The 24,231-nt window shown below is 36.7% G+C and overlaps 1 protein-coding gene across 12 annotated transcripts in view; it reads left to right on the top strand.

Annotated features, from left to right (window-relative positions):
- The window catches only part of KDM4C (lysine demethylase 4C), a 259,501-nt gene that overhangs the window by 182,576 nt on the left and 52,694 nt on the right, over positions 1-24,231 (top strand). For all 12 annotated transcript variants that reach the window (XM_065046062.1, XM_065046063.1, XM_065046064.1 and 9 more), the window contains 2 exons: positions 2,606-2,661; positions 5,866-5,974. In XM_065046062.1, the coding sequence (XP_064902134.1) occupies positions 2,606-2,661; positions 5,866-5,974 (165 nt within the window). The remainder of the gene's footprint in view (positions 1-2,605; positions 2,662-5,865; positions 5,975-24,231) is intronic.

The raw sequence follows: 24,231 nt of genomic DNA on the forward strand, positions 1-24,231 counted from the left end.
CTGCAGAACTGTAAATGAGTTTAGGATCAGATCATCAAGAAGTCTTGCATGGCTTCTTTTTCAGGAGATAATGGTATTTGACTCTTCATAAATGGCTGTTCCATTTTCAGTATTATTTTCTATGCTGCTTGGCTCATTTATGTTGTTACTCCCGTTCTGTTTGTCAGTATCTCACTATGAAGGTGGCCAAGTTCTGTTTGTAAGGATAAACAACACTGATAGCTGAAAAGATGACCCAGTCATCCAGGGTGTCAAAATCAGTCAGAGGATGAGCTGAAGAAAGAGATCTTTCTTCTGCTGATTTGCAAGCAAGATTATAATGTAAATGAGATTGAAGAGAGTGCAATTCTGTAGAATTACTCTGAGGTTGTGCTAAGTGAGACCTCAGGATTCTCAGGTAAGTTTAAAGATCTGCAGGCTGTTTCATGCTGTAGTTTCCACGTATAAGTGCTTGCCTTTGAGAACTGAATGACAATTAGAAGCAAATTTCCCACAACTGTAATGGTGCTTTACTGAAAGAAGTCCATTGTGCCCATTAACTGTTTAATAGAATTGTTTGGTTATGTCAGAATAATTTCAGCATGGTGAAGTAATGTATGTAAAGGCTTTATAATGTGATTCCTTAGAATCTAGTTTAGGACAGTCTTTACCTCAGGCCTATGAAATTCAGTAAATTTTCCAACTATGTGATTTTTATTTTTTTTCAGTCAAAAAAGAAAGATGGTTAAGTTTCTTCACATGGCTTGAGAGTATACCTGTGTAGATGGCAGCACCTCACTATCCTAATAACATCCAAAGAAGAGCAACAGATACAAAGAGAACAAGTCTGAGGAGTGGTCGAGGGAGCTGAGGTTATTTAGCCTGGAGAAAATGAGGCTGAGGGGAGACCTTATCACTGTCTACAACTACCTGAAAGGAGGTTGTAGCATGGAGGGTGCTGGTCTCTTCTCCCGAGTAGAAAGTCATAGGATGAGAGGAAATGGCCTTAAGTAGCACCAGGGGAGGTTCAGATTGGATATTAGGAAAAATTTATTCACAGAAAGGGTTGTAAAGCACTGGAAGCCCAGGGAAGTGGTGGAGTCATCATCCCTGGAGGTGTTTAAAAGATATGTAGATGAGGTTCTTAGGGACGTGCTTTAATCCCAGATTAATGGTTGGACTTGATGATCTTCAGGGACTCTTCCAACCAAAATGATTCTAGGATTCTATGTTAAACTGAATTTTGCATATGTGAATCTAGAATAGCATGAAGGTTGTTGACTTGATCTCTCTTTTGACAGAGAAGTGGCAGACTAGATAGTATTAGAGTAATTCTGATTCCTGCAATTTTTCTCTACCTTCAAGAATGTGGTCATTTAAGGGAGAAGGAGAAGCAATAACCTTCCCTCCATGGTTTTGGTAGATAAGGCAAAAAGTTATGTGCTTAATTGCAAAGAAGATTCATCTGTGACAAGGAAGTATCTTTTTAGTTATTAAAGGTCTTTCTCATAGGAATGTAATAAAGCGTTCAGTTATATTTATGACAGACATTGATAGTCTTTGTTATTTGATGTTTTAAGATGAGATCAGACTGGTGTATTATGTAACAGTGGTGTTGTGTGTTTTTGTTTTGTTTTGGGTTTTTTTGGGTGGGTTTTTTGGTGTAGGTTTTTTTATTATTATTATTATTCCCCCTCCACCCCCCGCCCTGCAAGGGCAACTTAAATTTAGAGCTTCAGGAAACAACCTTACTTTCTGAGTATATATACAGAGTCATAGGGTTTTTGACTTCATTTTGTGAATTTGATTCTTTGTAGAGACCAGAAAAATTGCAACAGGAAGAATAACTAACATTGGAAACACTTTCTCATCTGTCCCTGTGAAGGGACAAGGAAAAAAAAAAAGGAAAAAAAAAAGGCAAAGGGTAGGTTCAGAAAAGGAGAACACTGAAGAGAGAGAGGATTGGAAAGTAGAAAAGCCTGTGCATCTGTTCAAAGGCACAGTTTTAAGTAGCGGTAGGAAAATCCTCTTGGGTTTGGTGTACTACCTGGGATCCACTGAAAAGTGCCTTGCTGAGTGCCCTGAAAGCAGATGGAGTTGTGTTGAAGATCAAGGCAGTGAATGTATACTGCAGCAAAGAGAACTTTTGCAAAAAGCATAACCTGCCTTGTATTCTGTAGGTTTATAAATTTGTGAACTGTCCGGAACAAGCAGGTTTTCAAAGTATTCGAGTTGGATCAATGGCTTGTAGGTCAGTTTCACACTGCCTTCTGATAAAACAATCACGTGTCATTTTACTTTGTTTTACCTTAGTAAGCTGTGTGACAATTCAAGCCTTTCTATGCCAGTATTGATTAAATGCTTTTGTGTTTGGTATCGCTTTCAAAATGATTTTGTCACTTTAAGAGCAGTACTGAAAATTTATTTTTATTTAACTCTTTTCAGTTGTTTCTCTTTTCGTTATTGTATTCCTGTATTTTTCCTATAAAGAAATGCAGTGCTTATAAGTATCAAGTGCTAACCCCACAATATTAGCAATTTACTTATCCTTAAGATGAGTTGAGTAAAACTGAGTGGTAACCAGTCAATAAAGTTCACATTTTTCCTACGCTATGTTTGTTTTTAGGAATGTTGTCTCTGCAATTTGAGAGGTGGTGCACTAAAGCAAACTACTGACAAGAAGTAAGTAATACATATGTGTTTGTTTTCAACTTCATTCCAAATCCATTCCTATGTACAGACCATTTTTAAACCTCATTACATGGCAGTGCCCCTTTAAGCCGAACCGTTGTAGAATTAAAATTATTCCTATTGAAATGTGCCACTGGAATTTTGTGCAATAATTAGATGCTAAAATGTACGTTTGTTTTACTGTTCGCACACGCCTACTTGTTCCAAATTCTACGCTGCTGGCCTTGGTGTAAAGAAAGTAAATGAGAGCTCATTTGTCATTGTTTGCAGAGGCAAGTCTTATCAAAAACAGCGAAGTGTATTTTCTTCTTAGGTTCTGGAAATTTGTGATTACAGAATTGAATGCATTAATACATTACCTTTGAACTTCTAGAAACAGTATTTTTAATTAATTAATTAGAGTAATATTATCATAGTTTTACATTTTAAAGTTTTTGTGGGTTTTTTTTGTTTGTTTTTGTTTGTTTGTTTGTTTTGGGTTTTTTTTTTTGTTTGTTTTTAATGCATATATAAACTGTCAAAAATGATACTGTTGCTAATATCATGCTATTAACAACCTCAGTATTTTTCTCTGTACTTGGGTGATAGAACACTATAGCAAGTCACCCTCAGAGATAAAATGGGTAATGTTGCAGTTTAATATTTTTTCAAGCCCAGTAGTGTAACAGTCTTTATGCATTTTGAATGTTGTCATGATTAATTAAATTATTTTAGTAACTTAGCAGTATCATGTAGATCTTTCCTTAATGCTTTGGAATGCAGTGCCAAGAGATGATCTAGCTGCAATGTTCTCTTCCACTTACCAGGCAACAGTTTATTTATCAGTGATTTGCAATTGGTTACATGGCCCTTTTAAGCTGTGCAGTTAGGAAGAGGTTTTACATGAAACTCACAGGCCAGATCTTACCTTCAGAAAGCATTAATATTGTAATTGTTTTACTGGAGGTTTTGACCAATACATGAAGGTACTCAGTTGCTTTTTAGCTCTGTTTTAAAGTCCCCTAAATTTGCCACTTGCTTTTCTTACCAAAAAAAAAAAAAAAAGAAAAAGAATATGAAAAATGCATTATCTCAGAATTTATCATGCCCTTTTGATATTTGCTGCTGAAAAATTGTATGTTGCATCTTTGAAAATGCGTACACCTTTTCTATAGAGCAATTAAAATGCTCTAGAAATGTTTAATAAGATTTATTAATAAAAAATAATCCACAGTGGTTTGCAGAAAGTGACTCTCTGCATACCTATCATCTTTGGTTTTGCTTTATATCCTTCCGTGGGTTTCTGTTATGGATTTATGAAATGAGAGTTCTGTAACAATAGTTCAACTCTTGCTTTTCTGATTCCGTCACACCTTACAGTTGCTACACATTGTTGATTCTTCCATCTCTCTATCAGCATTAGCTATAATTCCGAAATTCTGAGAGTTTTTGGAAGTATATGTTTCAATTACATATTTTTTTCTCCAAAAAGTATAAAATCTAAAATGTGCATTTCCTTCCCTCCTACTTTCCCTTTCACATAATGATTAGAGATGGAGGATGAGCTTTTAGATTTAAAAGCTGATGAATCAAACAGGGCAGGAGGTGGGGGTAACAATTTGCCATAAAGTAGAGCTGAGATTCCTTATTTTTCAGCAGAACAAAGCAATTGTTTCCAGTCCTGTTAGGCTGAGAGTTGTCAGAGTATAAAGACTTTAGTGAAGATTTATTGAAGAGGGATTTTATTTATAGCATTACTGTCCCATAAAGCTTAGATGGTAAGACAATGTAGTTTTGCAGGGAGGCAGCAATTAAAAGAAGGTTGTCATTTAAAGTTAAAAAGAAAAAGGTCTCAAAGTGAGACTTCTTTCTGTAAGCTAGAATGTAATAGTTTATATTCTAACTTACAGAAGAAAGTCTCGCTGTGACTATAATAAGAGATCTACAAGCTTTATGTGTTTTCATTTGGGTTGAACTGTGTAACTTGCTAACTGGTATGTTATCTTTACATACTGCTTTTATTTCACACTTTGGCCAATACAACCATAATGTCCCATGACAGCAGTTTGTTTAGTCCCTATATATGATGTTATACTTTTCCAGAGACTTTTGTCAAAGATGAGTCATTGGAATAGCACCACTCTAGGGCAGGGAAATTATTTCTGTTCTGCTGCATCATACTCTGTCTCTTAGCTCCAGCCACTATTCATGTTAATCTGCTGAGATGCTCATGTGTTGTGTTTCTGGACATCTACAGAAAGTGGAGTGAGGCAAGCATTCAGGGCTTACAAAAAAGAGTAAATGTGGTAATGGTGTACAATGAAAGACTGAGAATACAGCAAATATGAGTCAAGGTGTGGAAATGTTTCCCTTTCTTCAGATTTTCAAGTTGTCTACCCCAGAGAACATTGTAGAAGTAATCTCAGAAGGCTAATATTTGTTAATAAAAATGTCATTAGCTTCTCTTTTACATCATATCATATACACTTCTAATACTAATTTCAGACTTTATTGAGTTTTATTTAGCTTATCTTATTTTGAGATATATGTCTTGAACCAGCATTGCTTTCTGATGAGTACAGGAACTATATAGCATCATCTTGACATACCTGACAAGTTTCCTGAAGTTGCACTGAAGTCTTGTATGTAGAACTGATTCTAGATGCTTTCACTGCCAAAGGGAATCGAGTTCATGTTGGCATTGCAGTGATAGCCTGATCAGTTTGCCACTTCTATTCCTTTGTGTCTGTGAACAGATGGTCTTGATATTGTACTTTGTTTTATGCTTCAGTAGATGTATGACTGATTGTGATCATGTGTGTTACCTAAAAAAAGTTACTCAGGTCTGAGTAATGTTAATCTGAGTAATGTTAAAATGCCGTAGGTTATAAATTGCACACAAATGAAATAGTGTGGTCTTTACATATGCACTTGGCTAGCATGACAACAAAACCTTTGCACTTAAAAAATTGGAACATGAAAGATGCTTAAAAAATATTGCAATAAAACCTCAGTTTAAAATAATATTTACACAAAGTAGTAATGTTTTAAGGTTTTTAAAATATGTTTCAAAGAAGCTTATGAAACGCTAATGAGGAAGTATCTAGAGATGGTTGACTTTGAAAAACAAAACCACACAAAAAATAACAAAACATCTTAAACACTTGTATTTCTGTGGGTTTTTTGGTGGTATTCTTGACTTGCCACTTTTCACAGGTGGGCACATGTAATATGTGCAATTGCCATCCCAGAAGTCAGATTTGGTAATGTGACAGAACGTACACCGATAGACACTAGCAGAATACCTTTGCAAAGATTAAAATTGGTGAGTAGTATATTCATATGTGCTTCATATATTCTTTGCTATTAAGGTGTTTTAATATTTGAAATGTATTAAAAATCTGAATTGTGATGATTATTGCCAGGTACAAAGCAGTAGGCTATGTTTAAGGTAAGGAATAACCAGGGTTTTATCAAGATGGGCTTTTTCAAGTGTAATAGCAATTCATTAACACTGGTAACAGCGTTTGGTAGTTTATTAAAAGAAGTTTTAATCTGCCCTCCTCCAAAAGAAGATAACAACCCTGACCAGTGTGAAAACTTCCATTTTGGAACTGTATTGGTGATGAAAATGTTGAAACCCAAACAAACTGGGCATATCACACAGTCTGTTTGTGAGGTCTTTTCATTATGTATTTTTGCTGCAAGGAGTCATTTATGACGGTAAAAGGATGTATGATCTGTTTGTCAGGTGGTATCTCTACCATCTGGGCATTGAAAAATGTACACAAAACGGATTACACGTTATCTTAGATGAAAAAATGCTGTTTCGTGAGGAATTTCAAAAGCTGATGGAAAACATAAATAGAACTATATAATTACTAACAGTTTCACCCTGTGTTACAAGTAGAATGACAGTGACATTCAAGAAGGTTGACATACACAAGCAGACAACATGCATAGGCGCAATATTAGAGTATTTTCCTTGCTGCATTAGGTGAGAATTACTTAATTTTTAAGCATGTGGATCACTGTGGTGTCATCTGGTAGAAATTGCTCAGCGGTCCATTCAAAATCTTAGGGAAAAGGTGTCATCAGTTTTCTGGATATGTCCCATACTATGTCCAAAGTGGTTCTTGGTCTGCCTGACCTTATACTTGCTCATTTGAACTATTAAACTTCTCATTACATTTTCATTTCATTCATTATTATTTGTATTTTTAGCTGTAGTTCTAAATGTTGAATTGTAACTTTGAGTGGTTTAAATTGACAGTGTGTCCTTCTAGTAGTAATCCTTTCTAAATTTTTGTTTGAAATTTTAAAAATCTATTTTTCACATCCTTTTTAAAAATAATGTAAAACACACTTCTAAAGAGTATATGTAACTAATTATAAAAAATAAAAAATTTTCTGCCTAACCTGAAATTAAAACCAGTAGAAGCACTGAAATTAATATGCTTAATCTTATTTTTTGAGGATCTTAAACAGGCACAGACATGTTTCTGGTTGGAAATTGTTAATTCGGGGGTTGAAAACAGAACTATCTGATTTACCAGATGTTGAAATTCATTCTTTGAGCTGTCCATGACTTGAGCTGTATAAGAGTAAAAGGAATCTTTTGGAAAAGCCTTGAATTAATTTTAAATTGTTAGTATAAAGCCAAAATTTGTCAAGTGACATGATTTACAATTCCTAGGTAATTTCTGTGGAATTTGAAGTAATTATGTTAAACAGTTATTTCTAACTGAGAAATTTTCTTATATTCTTTCCTTCAGTTGATAGAAGATTGCTTATAGTCCTTAGTGCTTTTTCAATTCTTGAAGCCTTCTCCAATGTAAAATGACGTTGAAGCACTGCAGATTGTATTAAGCTGCATATACCCTTTTGATCTCCTGTGAATCCCTGAAAGTTTAGGAGTATAGTACTTACTTTCCTTAACACTGTTTTTAAGGTAAAAGAGTTTGTATATTTGAGTGCAGTGAATGTTATGATGAAGGAACTCAGCTGAATACAGTAAAAATGAGAGGCAGGGTACTTGATAACAGCCATAAATGTAGTATTGCTGCGGGTGGCAGACAGCCTTGCTGTGAGGTAAGGAAACACTGTAATCCTAGTTTGGATCATTAAACCTTACTTTTCCACGACCTAGTTTCTGACATTGAATTTATAATTAAATAGCTAGACCTACACTAATTTAAGAGAAGTAGACGTTTTGACCATTTCAAAAGGCTTTACAATGATTTAATATCAATAGAACAATAATATGCTGCTCCTTGGGTTAAAAGAGCAGAGAAAAACCTGCTCTAAAACCACCAGCAGTCTATATGCTTTTAAATGTTGGCTCTTGTTTCAAATAAGTTGCTGTATCTGATGATTTTACACTGCTCTGTTTCGTCCTGAATACCCTAGCTAAACTAAGTCTCCTGAATAACATTTTGGTATTCTGTATTTAAAAACAGAACAAACCAACCAACCAACCAAAAAACCCCACAAACTTAAAAAAATATATATCTTAAATGGAATTGCATTGATACTTTGTATTTTCTCTAAAGCCCTGTGTATTACATACTTTCTGTAAATACTTTCTCTTGTTTCCTGAAACATGGTGTTCCTACTTCTCTGAAGAGGTCGCTGTTAATAACCATGTGTATATACACCACATCATGCTCAAATCAAATATGATCCTTACGTTGGTCGTAACTTCCTGACTGTTGGTGCTACAGAATAACAATTATGCTCTCATATCCATTCTTTGCCTTGGGGGAACTCCAGGAATTACATCCAAATTAATTCTTTTTTTTTCTCTAGGAATTCCTGTCCCTTCTTCCACCCTCTTGGCTCCACTTCCATTCTTTTATTCCTCTCCTTTATGACATACTTTATAGTAGGCAGTTGATACCATCTGTCTTGCTGTTAACTTCTGTAAAAGCATACTGAGTGATTCATGCTGATGTTAACTCTGGGAATCTGTGAGCAGTACTTTTGGGCCAGTTTTCCTCTTAGAAATTATCGGGATTGCCAGCACTGTTCAGCAGCCAGTTCCTACTTCGCAGCAGTTTGGGGTGTCTTTGTTCATCAGCCTCCATCATTCAAAGCCAGAGAGTGTACCTTCTATAAGCAAAAGCAGGTTTTGTATGTTGTTCATATTGAGCCTTTGTAAGCAATAATTTTTTCAATACATTTTTGGGCCCACATTATAATGCTGCTCATGTTAAATAATGGGATAGCTAATAAATGTGGGCTATCCTACTATGTAGTCTCTCCTTTGTAAAATTTGGGGTGTGTTTTATTGATTTTTTTAAATGAGCAGAAAACAATGTAAAACCGATATAAACAGTTAGATTACATTCTAACATGCAGTCAAACCAGAACTAGATCTTACAATGTAGGAGCAAATAGTTCTAGTTGTTCTAAACATTACTCATTATATTCCCATCGTTCACCTTCCTCCCTCCCGTCCTTCTTTCTTCCTTCCCCCTCTTCATGTTTTCAGAGGTCTGTAGAGGCTGAGCTGACATTTTATTCAATGTATCTACAAAGGAATATTAAAAGAAATAAAAAAGCCCATGTTTTATTTTTGACAAATTAAATAACATCTGTGCAAACATGAACATATTGGTAGTCTGTTTTATATTGCTTAGCTAGTACTTATACTGATTGCTCTTAAATAGCTTTAATTCACTGCATGTTATGGGTTGAAATCACTGTGTTTCTTATCAATGTTTCCGTTATTAAATATTCAGTATATACTCATTTCTTCCAGAGTGAAAATCAATATTTGTATTATGCTGACAGTAGCTCATAGTTTTAAAACTGTTTTATGCAACTGTTTCATGTTTGCAAGCTAGTGGGATTTCATAGAATGCCAAAATGTTTTCATATTTCCCTAGATTTTATCAATGGCTTATGTGTCATGTTCCATCACTGCTGAAAATTTACATGACACAGTGAAATGTTAATTAAAAATTAATTCTCTTGAAAGTTATTCCTTAATGCTAGTGGATGAAAACCGTCTAAATCAATACTTATAGAAGATTTTGGTGCTTTGTCTTTCACAGGGGAATGTGAAAGAAAAGGATGTGATACATTCTCTGTTGAAATAAAACAGGGTGTATGATCACTTGTATTTTGCAGTTGTACACCCATGATATCGATGGGCTCTAGTTTATTTTTCATGTGAAAGCAGAAGGACTTCTAGGGTACATCAGCGTAGAGAGCATTCCACGAAGATGCTATAACTTGTAGGTTTCTCCACATTACCTCTCTGCAACTAAACCTTTTATCTTTTTTGAAACTTAGATGAATGAGAAAATGAGATTGTCTGGGTCTCTTTTGTCAGAGAGTTAGCCTTACTTCCTCTATTTTAGATTCAGCCTGGATTCCTCAATCAGACACTTTGAGTTCCAGTAGCCATGTGGAATGACAATTTGTGATTATCAAGCTAGGAAACAAATACATTGAATTTGGATGTTTATGCACAGGTTCTAAAATAAAATAGCTGGAAGGATATACCTTAGCATATTACACATTTTAGAACAATATTTTACATAAAATACGGTATGCTAGCTGCTTGGCAGTCAGTTTAGGTGGTCTCTGGTTGTCTCCAATTTTAACAGCAGGCATATGAGCAAGCGAGAAAAACTTAAATAACCTCATAGCCTTTTATGAGGACATAATGAGTTGCACAGATGATGACAAAGCAGTAGATGTGGTCTACCTTGACTTTAGTAAAGCATTTGACACAGTCTCCCACAGCATCCTCTCTGCTAAACTGAGGGAGTGTGGTCTGGATGATCAGGTAGTGAGGTGGACTGTGAACTGGCTGAAGGAAAGATGCCAGAGAGTCGTGGTCAATGGGGCAGAGTCTAGTTGGAGGCCTGTATCTAGTGGAGTGCCTCAAGGGTCAGTACTGGGACCAGTACTATTCAATATATTCATTAGTGACTTGGATGAGTGAATAGAGTGCACTGTCAGCAAGTTTGCTGATGACATCAAGCTGGGAGGAGTGGCTGACACACCAGAAGGCTGTGCTGCCATCCAGCGAGACCTGGACAGGCTGGAGAGTTGGGTTGGGAAAAATGTAATGAAATATAACAAGGGCAAGTGTAGAGTCTTGCATCTGGGTAGGAACAACCCCAGATTCCAGTATAAGTTGGGGAGTGACCTATTAGAGAGCAGTGTAGGGGAAAGGGACCTGGGGCTCCTGGTGGACAACAGGATGACCATGAGCCAGCACTGTGCCCTTGTGGCCAGGAAGGCCAATTGCATCCTGGGGTGTATTAGAAGAGGAGTGGTTAGTAGGTCAAGAGAGGTTCTCCTTCCCCTCTATTCTGCCCTGGTGAGACCACACCTGGAGTATTGTGTCCAGTTCTGGGCCCCTCAGTTCAAGAAGGACAGGGAACTGCTGGAGAGAGTCCAGCACAGGGCAACAAAGATGATCAAGGGAATGGAGCATCTCCCTTATGAGGAAAGGCTGAGGGAGCTGGATCTCTTTGGCTTGGAGGAGACTGAGGGGTGACCTCATTAGTGTTTACAAATATATAAAGGGTGAGTGTCAGGAAGATGGAGCCAGGCTCTTTTTGGTGACAGCCAATGATAGGACAAGGGGCAGTGGGTTCAAACTGGAACACAAGAGGTTCCACTTAAATATGAAAAGAAACTTCTTCACAGTGAGGGTAACAGAGCACTGGATCAGGCTGCCCAGGGCAGGTGTGGAGTCTCTTTCTCTGGAGACATTCAAAACCCACCTGGACATATTCCTGTAAAATCACCTAGGTGTTCCTGCTCTGGCAGGGGGATTGGACTCAATGATCTTTTGAGGTCCCTTCCAATGCCTGACATTCTGTGATTTTGTGAAAAGACAGGAAATACACAAATGCCAATCTAAATACTGTTTATTCACAGTGAAAATGTTAGGAACAGACAAAACAAGGACAAACTTGGTGAGAAGTGATGGTATGGAGGAGGATCATGAAAAATCTGTCTAAACTTATATGCAGGATTTCAGCTGGTGACAGTTTGGCACAAGTGTGTGATTTGGAGGAAAGTTTATGACATGAATGTGTGTGTTGTCAGCTTCCATCCCAACACAGTTTAACAGCATCTAATGGTTTACCCAAAGCAGATGAAGCTTCAGTTTCTAGCTTTCTTTATTGATTTTATTTTTGCCTTGTTCTATTTGTTCTTATGTCTCCAAGAGAAGCTTGGGTGTAAAGTTTTGCTTTTGAAAACCTATTTTCCTTGACTATTTATATGTATGAGGCTTTGGTCATAATAAACAGACTATGGATTCCTTTATGTGTCAAAGTCAACCATAAAGCTCGGTTTTACTTTGGGAAGGGAAAAGCTTTTCCCCAAGCAACTAGATAGTCTCTGCTTTCAAAAGAGTGCTAATTACTCAGCTCTAATTATAAATATGAACTATAGCTGTGTTAAAAATTCTCTGGACAAGAAAAAATCAGACTGGCCTCTCAGACATATGCTCAGCCTTTAAAAGAAAGAATAAGTACTTGTCTGTCATTCTATGCTAATAAAATATAGGACTTAGAATGAAATAAAAACACTTAATATTATATGGCCAAGAAGTCCAAACCAACAGGATCATTTACCCTCATCAGACATGTGACTTATAATGAACAGCAGACATTGTGAATGTTTGAATTTTTTACTTCTTAAAAACGAAACATTTAAATAGAATCATTAGCATCTGATGCTAAAACTATATGTTTAAGATGTCAACTCTAAAATCTCATTTTGAATGGAATGTATATCAGTAACAAAATACATTATCTGCTTTTGATATTTTCGGTGTTTTAAAATGCTTCGATGTTGTATTGAGTTTGTCCTTACAGAAAGCCACTGCAAGGCTGTACTAAAACATAATATGCCTTTGTTTCTTTATCTGTAGAGTTTTCTATTATTTTTACATTTGAAATCCTATTTCTCCAACAAAATAGAGGTAGAAAATGAGTTTTGGAATAGCTGAAGTTGCCCTAAAGCTTTTGATGACCTCAAATTTGTATTTGACAAGTGAACTGAGTATAAGCACAAGTGTACTGTGAGTGAGGGAACATTATTTTGAAAAGAAATTTACACTGACTGATGACTGATCTACAAGCCTTTCAGTATATGGCTGAAACCATAAAGTTCTTTTTAGATCATATACACTTCAAAAATTTGCACCTGAAGGCAAATAATAGTGAGCTTGAAAGCCAAAGATTATAGTTTTGAAAGGTACATCAATTCTGAAAATACAGAGGTTTCTCTGTGGTATGCCACTGAAGAATGGGATCAAAGCAAAAATGTGTATGAGCTTTTAAAAGAATGAGCAAATATTCTCTTGCCTGTCATTCTATTTTAATGATATATGAGACTTAAAAAAGGATTAAAGACATTTGAGGACACTGCTTACCATCTGTTTTCTAGTGTGTAATTAAATTCATTTGTTAAACTGCAGTGAGGTAGCAGAACTATTTGTTGCAGCTGTGTTTGTGAAAGAAAAAAGAAACACTTGCAGTGATCTATACCAGGTCGTTATGCAAATACAAAGAGATATTGATTATTTTTCAATGTTTTCAAAAATATTACTGGAATGACAGTTGAGTAGAATCATTGTGCTGTACATAAAGTCATGCATTAACTGACTCATTGTTCACATTCACAGGCAATGGGAGCAAGAAATCCTGAGACGGATTTTAAAGTGTTTCAAAATTTTTTTGGAACTGTCCATGAAATGGCTTAAATATCATATTTTTTCATTAAAAAAAAAAGTTAAACTAAAAATGATGCAATAGTTGATTACTGCAATATATAATTGTTCAAAATGCAGTCACTCATTGTAATTGTGCAATATACAATTTAGTGTACATGCTTTAGTCACAGTGTTCTTAAGATTTTTAATTAGTATGTTAGAAGAATGTACACTGCTCGCTGTATAGTGCTTACTGTCAGAATAATTTGCTACAATGGGCAGATCCTATTGCAAACTGTCAAATTTGTGTCTTGCAGTGGTACCATATTATACAGTCTTCTGAAAAATATGGAAAATATTAGATATTTATGACTATAAATAACATTTGAAGACATGGACATATTATTATTAAGACTCAAAGCTGAGTGTTTCAAATGTTGAGCAGTCCTCCAAATTTCTTTTTACTGTATGTGTAAGAAAATGGATTTTTCCTATAAAAATCCTTTGACATTTTAAAAGTTGTGAATGATTAATAGTCCATAATAAGATGTGTAGGTCTAATGGAGTTGGGTCTATTTTTTGAAGTTCATCTGTGTTTATACAATATATATTTGTATATAGGTGAGATCATGTGTTTGGGATTTTTGTGTCCACAGACAAATGGACAGTAATGCAACAAGTGCATGAGAAAGCCAACTCTATATTTAAACATGTAGCTGTTCAGAGGTGAATGTCATTGAAGAGCTAAATTAAATACTGAGTTTTGAATTTAATAATAAGATTGAGAGTGAAGAGTAATTTCATTTCATAGATAATATTCTACATTGTCAAGCATTGAATAACTCTCTGAGCTCTAAATCTGCAGGCAGTAAAGTAGCAACTGAATAACATGAGGATCGTGAGTTATCTAAAGGGATTTACTTTGCAGTGGTTAAAAAAAAAAGAATTATAACATTCTAATTTTTTAAAAAATTATAAAACTGCTGAATTTATTTACTTTTATTTTTTCTTGTATTTATTTAAATCTCCTGATAAAGCTTTCAGAAGTGCTTACATGCTTTAAAGATCAGAGTCCACTTTCAAATATTATTTCAGTATTTAGGGACAATAATACTTTTTATCCAGAAGAACAAAAGGTCTCGTGATTGTATTTCATATTGAAGCTTAATTTTTTACTGGTATTCATTTGAAAGATCTTCTAATTGGACCAATAATCCTTATTGGAATCTTCTTCTATGATTATTCATCTGAACTTTGCACACACTGTAGTATTTGATAGTCACTTTATGTCTTAATTTACCTTCCTGTTTGTAAATACTGGTGTTACTATGTTGCTGAGAAAAAATATTGCCTAATATCTCTGTAAGATATTGAAAATACGGTATTCTGTTAAGTTGTTAAGAGTTACTTTATGTCCCCAGGAATATTAATAATAGGTGCTGGTGGACACTGGATTTATTTAGGAATTAATATTTAGATGGTGGAGTTTTAAAACCTTTTTTTTTTTGTTTCCATTGCATATTGAAATTTTCTGCAGAAAGGCATTTGATTTAGAAAATTACATATATATATATATATATATATATATATATATATGTATATATATATTCATGAGAATTTAAAAAAAGTATGGGAATTAAAACAACCAGGAAAGGTTCAGAAACATGTCTGCTGATGTAAATGTAGTAACTTGCAAGGATTAAGTATGTCCCATGTATGCATAATTTAGGTAATGATTTAGAAAACTGGGAGAAAAAAGCTTGACACTGAGACTGAAAACAGTTCACAGGCAGTGTGATTCAGGAAAGCTTGTCTCTGATCACCACATGCACAAGGTAGAGTCAGTTTTATTGGTTTTGCTTTTATTGTTTCTTTTGTTGTTTCTATAGCGACTGAATATACACCAAACCAAGGCATTTTAAAACTTAATTTTAAAGAAAAATGGTTTCTTCTTCTTGTATTATTTCTGTGTCCAGGGTTAGCTATTTTAAACTGGAGCATTTATTACAGTTTCTAGGGGTCCCATTCACTAATTGCCTAAACAACTGGAAATTTACGCTCCTAAAATTCAGGGTCTTGACATTACTGGCCCGTATTCGTCAAGACTGTGAATTCCACCAGGGCGTGATCCCTGCAGCCCATGCTGCCACCAGTCTTGACCACTGTAATTAGTAGGTCTGTGTTGGTAAGCAACAGGTCCAGTAGTGCTTCTCCTCTGCTTGGGCTATGACCTGGATTAAGAGATTACCTTCGATGCTCTCCAGGAGTCTCCTGGACTGCCTGCTTCTCCAGCAGATGTCAGGGTGACTGGAGCCCCCCAGCTGGACCAGAGGCTGTGAGCGTGACGCTGCCTGCTCTTGAAGTAAGAACAGTTCAACAGCTGCCCTTGGTCAGGTGGCTGCTAGTGAGCATCAGCCATGAGGTTTCCTTTGTTGTCTTGGCCCCTTATTTTTACCCATAAGCTCTCAACCTGTTCACTGCTGTACTTCAAAAACAGCTCTGTACGGTTAATCTATTTTATTTATATAGAGGGCAACCCCCCCACCCCTCCTTCCTTGCCTGTCCCTACTGAGCAGTTTATAACCATCGATTGCAGGGCTTCAGTCATGAAATATGTCCCACCAGCTTTCAGTGCAGTGATTAGATCATAGCTTTCCAGCTGCACAGTCACTTCCAGCTCCTCCTGCTTGTTACTTTAGCTGCGTGCTGATTTATTGACTTAGTGTGTTTTAACAATAGAAAGATGAAAAATTGCTAAATTAATTATTTGGATATAATTGGAAGTAGTTGGAAACTCGGTTCAGTGAGCATGTTTAGCTTTCAGAAGTTAAGTTTGGATTTTTAGTGCTTCAGGCCACTTTTTTTCTGTCATTTTCTCATTTAAAGTTTTGTGCCACAAGGCATTGCTATGGTGATTCTTCGAACTTTATTGTCAGAGCTGTTCCCTCAAGTGAAAAAGGTCCGGTTCAGGCTAGAAGCTTGAGAACCTGTCTACATGAGCAGATATTAGTTTTCCTTTAGGAAGCTGACTGCTATGTGAAATAATATTTGTACGGAGCTGCTGAAGAAAGTAGTAAGTTGAGTTGAACAGCAAATTCTGGGGACTTGAAGTAACTGAAGTTAATGTTCATTTTAAAAAGCAAAGAATGATTGCTGAGCTGCTGCCAGGGATTACCTTTTTCCATGAGCCGAAGTGGCTGGCTGTGAGCTTTTTGCATATACAGTTTCCAAAAGAATGGATGAGGTATCTGTTTTTTAGGTAAGTTTTATTGCTGGAAAAATGGCATGTTATTTTAGAGGCTAGTGATTTGTCCTCCCTTTCTTTACAGTGTGCTCTTTTAACAGCCATTTATTTCGTCATGCTGTTTTGGTTTGCATCCTGTTGATATCAGAAGAGGGAATGGCCTCTTAGATAGCCACAGCTTGAACCGTAGGCGAATGTCTTAACTTACTCCAAACCACAGGGAACAACATTTTGTCTCTGGAGGAGTGGCACATTTTCTGCTAAGTACATAGTGGTGCAAGATCATTTGCTAGGCAGATTCAGTATGGTTAACTGTGTGGTCTTCAGGAACGGCTGTGCTTTGTTTCCATTACCAGCAAGAATTACATCTGTCTTGTCAGCTCTGAACTTAAGAAGCTTACTTATTCCTTGCACCTTATCACAGCAGGGCACTTGGCAAGCTGAGAGACTATGCTGTTCAGTTTTGACAAGTATAAGTCATAAAACCATGTCAACATCGTAATGATGGCACTGCAGCCTCCATCATCTTTCAATTTCTCCAGTAGCCTGTGTGTTACGGAATGACACTGTATGACAGAAAGTTCTCTTGGTGGACAGACAGTGTTACTGTTTGGTTTTTTAGCAGGGACGGGGGGGAGTCTGAAGGTGCCGTAGCAAAAATCACACATAAAGTAATCTGAAGTTCATAAAATGAGTAATGTATATGTCAGCTTCATATTGCCTAAAATTTAGCTTTGTGAAACTGGGCAGTAGAGGCTGTGGAAAATATCCTAAACTGGATTTGAAAAATAATCCTCTGCTTTTGGACATCAGAGCAATAGTAGGAGATGTGTTCTTGTGCAAGTGTGACTCAACAGGGCTGTAAAGAAGCCATTGCAATTAAAATATTTGTTTTAAACATCTTCTTATCCTGGAGGAGAGTTAATACACATGAACTTTTAGTCTTTTGCATGGTGTCTCACGTTTGTGATCCCTTTAATGGAATTGTAGCTGTCTACCTTATCTTTTAAGGTTAAGGCAACATGTTAGCCGCAGAAATGATGGCTGAAGGGAGTGGGACAAATAGAAGAATGACTCATATTTTCTGATTCTTTATGATACTCAGCTAACCATCTGGTCTATAGCTTGTTGGTTTTCTTCTGCAATAGTAAATATCAGTTCTTTAATGACAGGGGAACTGGAATCTTGCAGCTTGGCAGCACTTATGTGATTTTGGAGGAACTCCAGATCTCTTCTGAGTAATAAGGTTTGACTTATATTGCAGATGTCTTCTGGTTTGAGCCTTTTGCTTTCAGACCACCATGGAAAAGTATTTCTATCTTTGTGGGGGGCTTTTTTTTCTTGTAACTGGAATCTGTTTGCTGGCTGATTAATTTTGCTGCTATAGCACAACTTGCTATAACACAACTTGCACTGTAGATTTATTCTAGTCAGAGCTGCCCATAATGTACATTTTCCATCTCAGCATCATAGCTTTAAGACACCCCATCTTTATGAAAAATATGGTGGTTGCTGTGAAAGCTGCCTTTTAGATAACTATCATGCAAGTCTCTTTTGCCCTTAGGAATTTTCTGTTTGCAGTAATCCCATCCACTTCTTTAACTAGTCATGGTAGAAATTATCTCATTATAGCAAGTAGAAATTGGATAGCTTTTAAATAGGAATTGAAAATTTGCAGCTCTGCTAGATGTGCCTTGTTAAGCTAATGGGAAACTTGGGCTTGTAGCAGTTAGAAGTTTACTCAGTGTGTCACAGAAAAGATCTGCTGACCTCTAGTTTTACTCTGAGTGTTCAGTTTCCCAGATGTAAACTCACACATGCATAGTTGAATTGCTTACCTGTACATGCACACACACCTATACATATACAGAGATTGAATGTCTAAATGTCAATAACATTGGTTTTTTGTGGTGAGAGTATAGAATTTTTTCTCCAGAGTGTTCACATTAGCTCTTGTCTAATATCCATGCTTCTGCTATTTAATTTCAATATTTTTATTTTTTTTTCTCCTTTGATCTAGTTAGTGATTTGAGGTGCCCTAACCTTCCATTCTGTTTTAAATCCTTTCATTATGACATAGCCTATTATTGTAAACTCATTTATACCAATTTACTTCAGACTTCTGACTTTGGGATTTCTGGCTGTTTTTCTTCATCTCAGAGAAATGAGATTCTCCATTTGTAAAAGGTAGAAGGGCTTTGATCACTAGTTATCACTGTCACAGATTTGCTGTTTCCTGGAAAATGCACAAAAAACTATATAAGAGCTCAGCTGTTTTTATACATTTTAACATGAATATAGAATTTTTTCAATAGATGTTACATATTTTTGGATTCTTGGTCTTCAGCAGTGATAAAAATCTCTTGAATATACTAGTTCGTTTTGGTTTGTTTTTTATTAGAACATATATGACTATCCGTAAATGGTTGCTTGTTTTACTTAAATAATTGTTTCCAAATTAATAACAGCAGTAGGCCACTTTTTCTTTTTTTTTTTTTTTTTTCATTTATTGTGTTTAGGTTTTTGGAGGCTACCTTTCAGCCAGTTTGGGTGACAGCACCAAATAATATAGGAAGTTTGAAAGAATCCCTGGTGTGTTACTTTAAAGGAGCAATAAACGCTTCACTGGGTGATATTTGCAGCTATTACTTTTCAAGACTTCCCTTCTTAGTTTATACAGTTGAGTAGTTGTGACTAGTATGCAAGCAGTTGTCAGAGGAGTACTTGCTGACCAACATTTGTATAAGTCAGAGCTTTGTGCTGTCCTATACAGTTCCTAGTAAATTACAGAATTTGTTCAAGTATTGCCGGATATATGTGACTTACTCCTGTTTCATAATGATTTTCAAAATAAGTGGAACAAAATGAAAGCATAGAGATTACAAGAACAAGTAAGCAGCACAGAGCTAAGGGAGATATATTAGATATTTATCCCTCGTTAACAGATTACTTTAAAAAAGGAAAATTGAGATCAAGATTCTTGATCAAGTCAAGTTGAGCATGCCGAAATGGTTAGTGAGCTGTCAATGGGATTATGTATGAGACTTGGTAAACTTTGTGTATATCTCATCCTTATGAAAGGACATTTTACATTGCAAACTGGGGTTTTTTGTCTCTTTTTTTTTTTTTTTTTTTTTTAATTGAAAATCAGAGATTGAGCCATCTCTCAATACAGAATCTTGAACTGTAGAGCACTTTGTAAGCAGTGGAATATAGACTGGATTCAATGCGGGACACACTATATAGATTAGGAAAAATAAATCTTTCCATACTTTTTTTTTTTCTTCTCATGCTTCTGTTTTTTCCCCATGCTTCTGTTCTTCCATGATCCTATGTTTATTTTAGTGGGATTGGATATAGTATTCCAGAGGGGTTGTCACTAAAAGAATATGGAAAGCATTTGCTTTTTTTAACCTCCAAATATATTCAAACATTCTTGCCTGAAATTGACACAAGTTGAAACCCTGAAGAACAGACTGATAATGTGAACTAATTTCCTCTCAGCAAGATCAAAATCTGTATCCTAGTAATTTTGAAATTATTTATTTAAATTTTGAGCCTTCTTTTTTAACTTAGCAATACTGCTATAAAACTATGACAGTATAAATAGACTTTAAGCAAATTTAGGCTTTAAAGGACAAGGAGATTTCTACCCGTTTATTTAATGAAGCTCTAACAGTCTTCCAATGGGAATGAAGTATGTTATGCTACAGCTCTAACAGTTTGTGAGAGTGATCTTGTTATGCTGGTTGCTTCTCAAAATGAAGGACGGGGCTCAAAAACCTGGGAAGCTGCTTTCCATCCTGTTTTTAATTCAGAACATTAATTAAAACCGACCCTTCATGTAGTTTTAACTTTGATTGTAGAAAGTCTGTTGAAAAGTGGGGTTTTTAATGTTTTTAGAGCATTTGTACCACTCTGAATTTCTGAACAAAGTGTAAACTACTCCTTGAATCTGTCCGTCTGCTTTCTGTACACACTGAGTCCAATGTAGTTTTATTGACAATGACTACGTTTTGCTTTTCATCCTTCATTTAAATGGGAGACCAAATTGTAGTGTAGGAGGTTGACAATTACCAATCAACTTCTTGGTGATTATTTTTAATAAAAGGAATGTTGGAGTCCTAGATATAGTGCAATTTCAACAAAATAATGAGCTTCTTGACTACAGCAGACTGAGCTTTGTCTGATTTTTGCAATGATGAATTGACCATGTCAAACTTTGCAATCTAGCCTTGTGAAATATTTTACTATGAAAGTTTAATTTTCATTCTTTATTTATGAAAGCAGTAGTTCTGTCACAATGTGTTATCATACAAGTGTCATTTTGTGTGATTTATTTTAATGAGTGTCACTCGTTGATATGTTTAGTGATTTTTGACCCGTATTTAATGCCAAAACCCCTAAATGTTCTGATATACAGTGTCTCTCATTATTATTTTTTCTTAAATCAACACATAACACATTAGCAGTTGTATCTCATCTCAAAAGTTGCACTGGTGGTTTGTTTGATATGTTGAGGCAACAGAGTTTTACCCTGCTTTTAGTGAAATGTGTTCTGGAGAGACCTCATACTTAGTAAAAGCAAGTATACAGTTTTTACATATACTCATTCTTTGAGTAGCTTTCGTGAAGAATCTGTGAAAAGGCTTGTTCTCTAAGGAACTCTATTAATTTATGCTCATTTGGGACTGAAAGATATACAGCATGTTGATTAGTTACAGCAAGAGTAGCCTTATAGGAGGTATCATCTCTCCTTGCAATTCAGCAAATTAAAGGTGTAATATATATGGCTGAGTGAGATTAAAGCTGAGTATTTAGTAGTCTTCTAAGAGAGAAGTTTAGTTAGGTTCATATTGTATTATAAATGAAATATTTCAAGCCAACTATTAAAAAAAAAGGACTGGAAATTGTACCACAAGTGACATATATGTACTACACTTTGTTTATTTCCATATGAGTTTTTTGGTTTAGCAGGGATAATAAAATTACTAGAAGTTATCAGTAAAAAGCCTGAAAGGCTGTAATTCACTTTTGTAGTTCAGCTAGCACTGTGATACAGTGTTAATACCGTATTATATTTAGTGTGCACTATTAAAAATTTATTAGTCATTTTGCTCTGTTGGAGAAAAAGGGATTTTTTAAAGGTTCTAAAATGTCTAGTGCTTATATCCTTAGACCATCACGGCTATATCTATTGGGCGTGAGTATCAAGACTTGGAAAGTGGGGAGTGCTAGAGGGGAACCTGGTGAGAAGAGGTCGGGGGCAGCTCTGTGTGGGACACAGCCAGGTCCAGCCAGCTCCAGGCGAAAAAATGCTGCACAGCAGCTGTGAGGGGAGAGAAAAGAAAATGAATGAGAAAAAACCTGCAGACACCAAGGTCAGTGAAGAAGGAAGGGAAGGAGGTGCTCCAGGTACCAGAGCAGAGACTCCCCTGCAGCCTGTGGAGAAGACCATGGTGATGCAGGTTGTCCCCCTGCAGCCCATGGAGAACCATTGCAGAGCAGATGTCCGCACTGTGGCCTAAGGAGGACCCCATGCTGGAGCAGATGGATGTGCCTGAAGGAAGCTGCAGCTCATGGAGAGCCCAAGCAGGAGCAGAGTCCTGCAAGTGGAGAGGAGCCCAGAGTGGAGCAGGTTTTCTGGCAGCAAATGCAGCCCCTGGTGGACTCACACTGGAGCAGTCCGTTCTGAAGACGAGAAGAGGACGGCTTTTCCTGAAACCCGTAGAAAGGTCTGCCCTCACTGGAGCAGTTGATGAGGATTGTATCCTGTGGGAGAGACCTAGATCAGGGGAAGAGGAGGATGAGAAAGGAATTGCAGAGAGGAGCTTTATACAGACTGACCTGAACACCCCCATTCTCCATCCCCCTACACTGCTTAGAATCATAGAATAATTTCAGTTGGAAAAGAATCAAGATCATCAAGTCCAACCATAACCTAATTCTTGCACTAAACCATGTTCCTAAGAACCTCATCTAAACGCCTTTTAAACACCTCCAGGAATGGTGACTCCACCACTTCCCTGGGCAGCCTGTTCCAATGATTGACAACCCTTTCAGTGAATAATTTTTTCCTACTATCCAGTCTAAACCTCCCCTGGCACAACTTGAGGCCATTTCCTCTTGTTCTATCACTTGCTACTTGGGAGAAGAGACCAACACCCTCCATGCTACAACCTCCTTTCAGGTAGTTGTAGACAGCAATAAGGTCTCCCCTGAGCCTCCTTTTCTCCAGGCTGAACAGCCCCAGTTCCCTCAGCCGCTCCTCACAAGACTTGTGCTGCAGACCCCTCACCAGTTTTGTCGCCTCCTCTGCACTCTCTCCAGCACCCCAATGTGTTTGTTACAATGAGAGGCCCATAACTGAAGACAGGATTCGAGGTGGGGCCTCACCAGTGCCGAGTATGGTGGCACAATCACTTTTCTAGTCCTGCTGGCCACACCATTCCTGATACAAGCCAGGATGGTGTTGGCCTTTTTGGCCATCTGGGCACACTGCTGGCTCATGTTCAGCCAGGTGTCAGTCAACATACCCAGGTCCTTTTCTGCCAGGCAGCTTTCCAGCCACTCTTCCCCGAGCATGTAGCGCTGCCGGGGGTTGTTGTGACCCAGGTCTGGTGGAAAAGAGGAGGTAGCAGAGTCAGGAATGAAGGACTGAAGTTGAGCCTCGGAAGAAGAGGGATGTGGGAGACAGGTGGTTTCAGTTTTGTCTTTGTTTCTCACCGTTCTACTCTGTTTTTAATTGGCAGTAAATTAAATTAATCTTCCCCAAGTGAAGCAGTTTTGCCCATGAGAGCAATTGCTGAATGATTGTCATGTGTTTACCTTGACCCACAAGCTTTTCCATCTTATTTCTACCCTATCCTTCTAAGGTGGTGGGACAAGAGAACAGCTGGGTTGGTGTCTGTCAGCCAGCCAAACTCAACCCACCACACTGCATCAACCTACCTCCTGTAGTCGACAGGAATTATTTAAGGCATCAGTATACTACCATGTGTGTTTTGTGAGAAGGGAATTTCCAAAACATAACTTCAGTAATAATTTGATTGTTTAGGTCTATGTTTTAAAATGGGTATTTCAGACTCCTGGCTTGCCTATGTGGTTCCTATGACATCCTTTTTGCTTACATTTCTTTCACTGTCTTGAAAGTTGGTATCATTATGCTATTTTGTGTCTTCAGACACAAAATGCAAAGCTAAAGATAAAGCACTGTTGAAATTAATTACTTTTTATATGTCCACTATTCATAAATTATGATTATTATTGTAATAAATGGAGATTGTTGTTTGCAGAACTTTCAGTTTCTCACAGTTAAGGTTTTCCTAGATTCCTGCAATCCTTAAAATTCCACCTATATTAAAAAAAAGGGGGTGGAGGGGAGAACCTTCTGTTTGTAACATAAAGCGTTTAGTAACAAAATGATAACTACAGAGATCAGGCAAGCTAGTCTGAAGGAGAACCCCACAGAAGATATATGGACATCAGTTCCTTAGCACTAACTGTATTGATCTTCAGTTCAGTTCCTATTGCCTCTTACTGCTTCTCTGTAGTCATCTCACCCTCTGAAGACAGAACTTATTCAAAACTTCTGTCATAGTGCTAAATAAAAATTAATTTCAAGTCATAATTTGAAAATGAAATATGC

The sequence above is a fragment of the Columba livia genome, chromosome Z (genome assembly GCF_036013475.1).
Source record: "Columba livia isolate bColLiv1 breed racing homer chromosome Z, bColLiv1.pat.W.v2, whole genome shotgun sequence".
NCBI classification, from domain to species: domain Eukaryota; kingdom Metazoa; phylum Chordata; class Aves; order Columbiformes; family Columbidae; genus Columba; species Columba livia.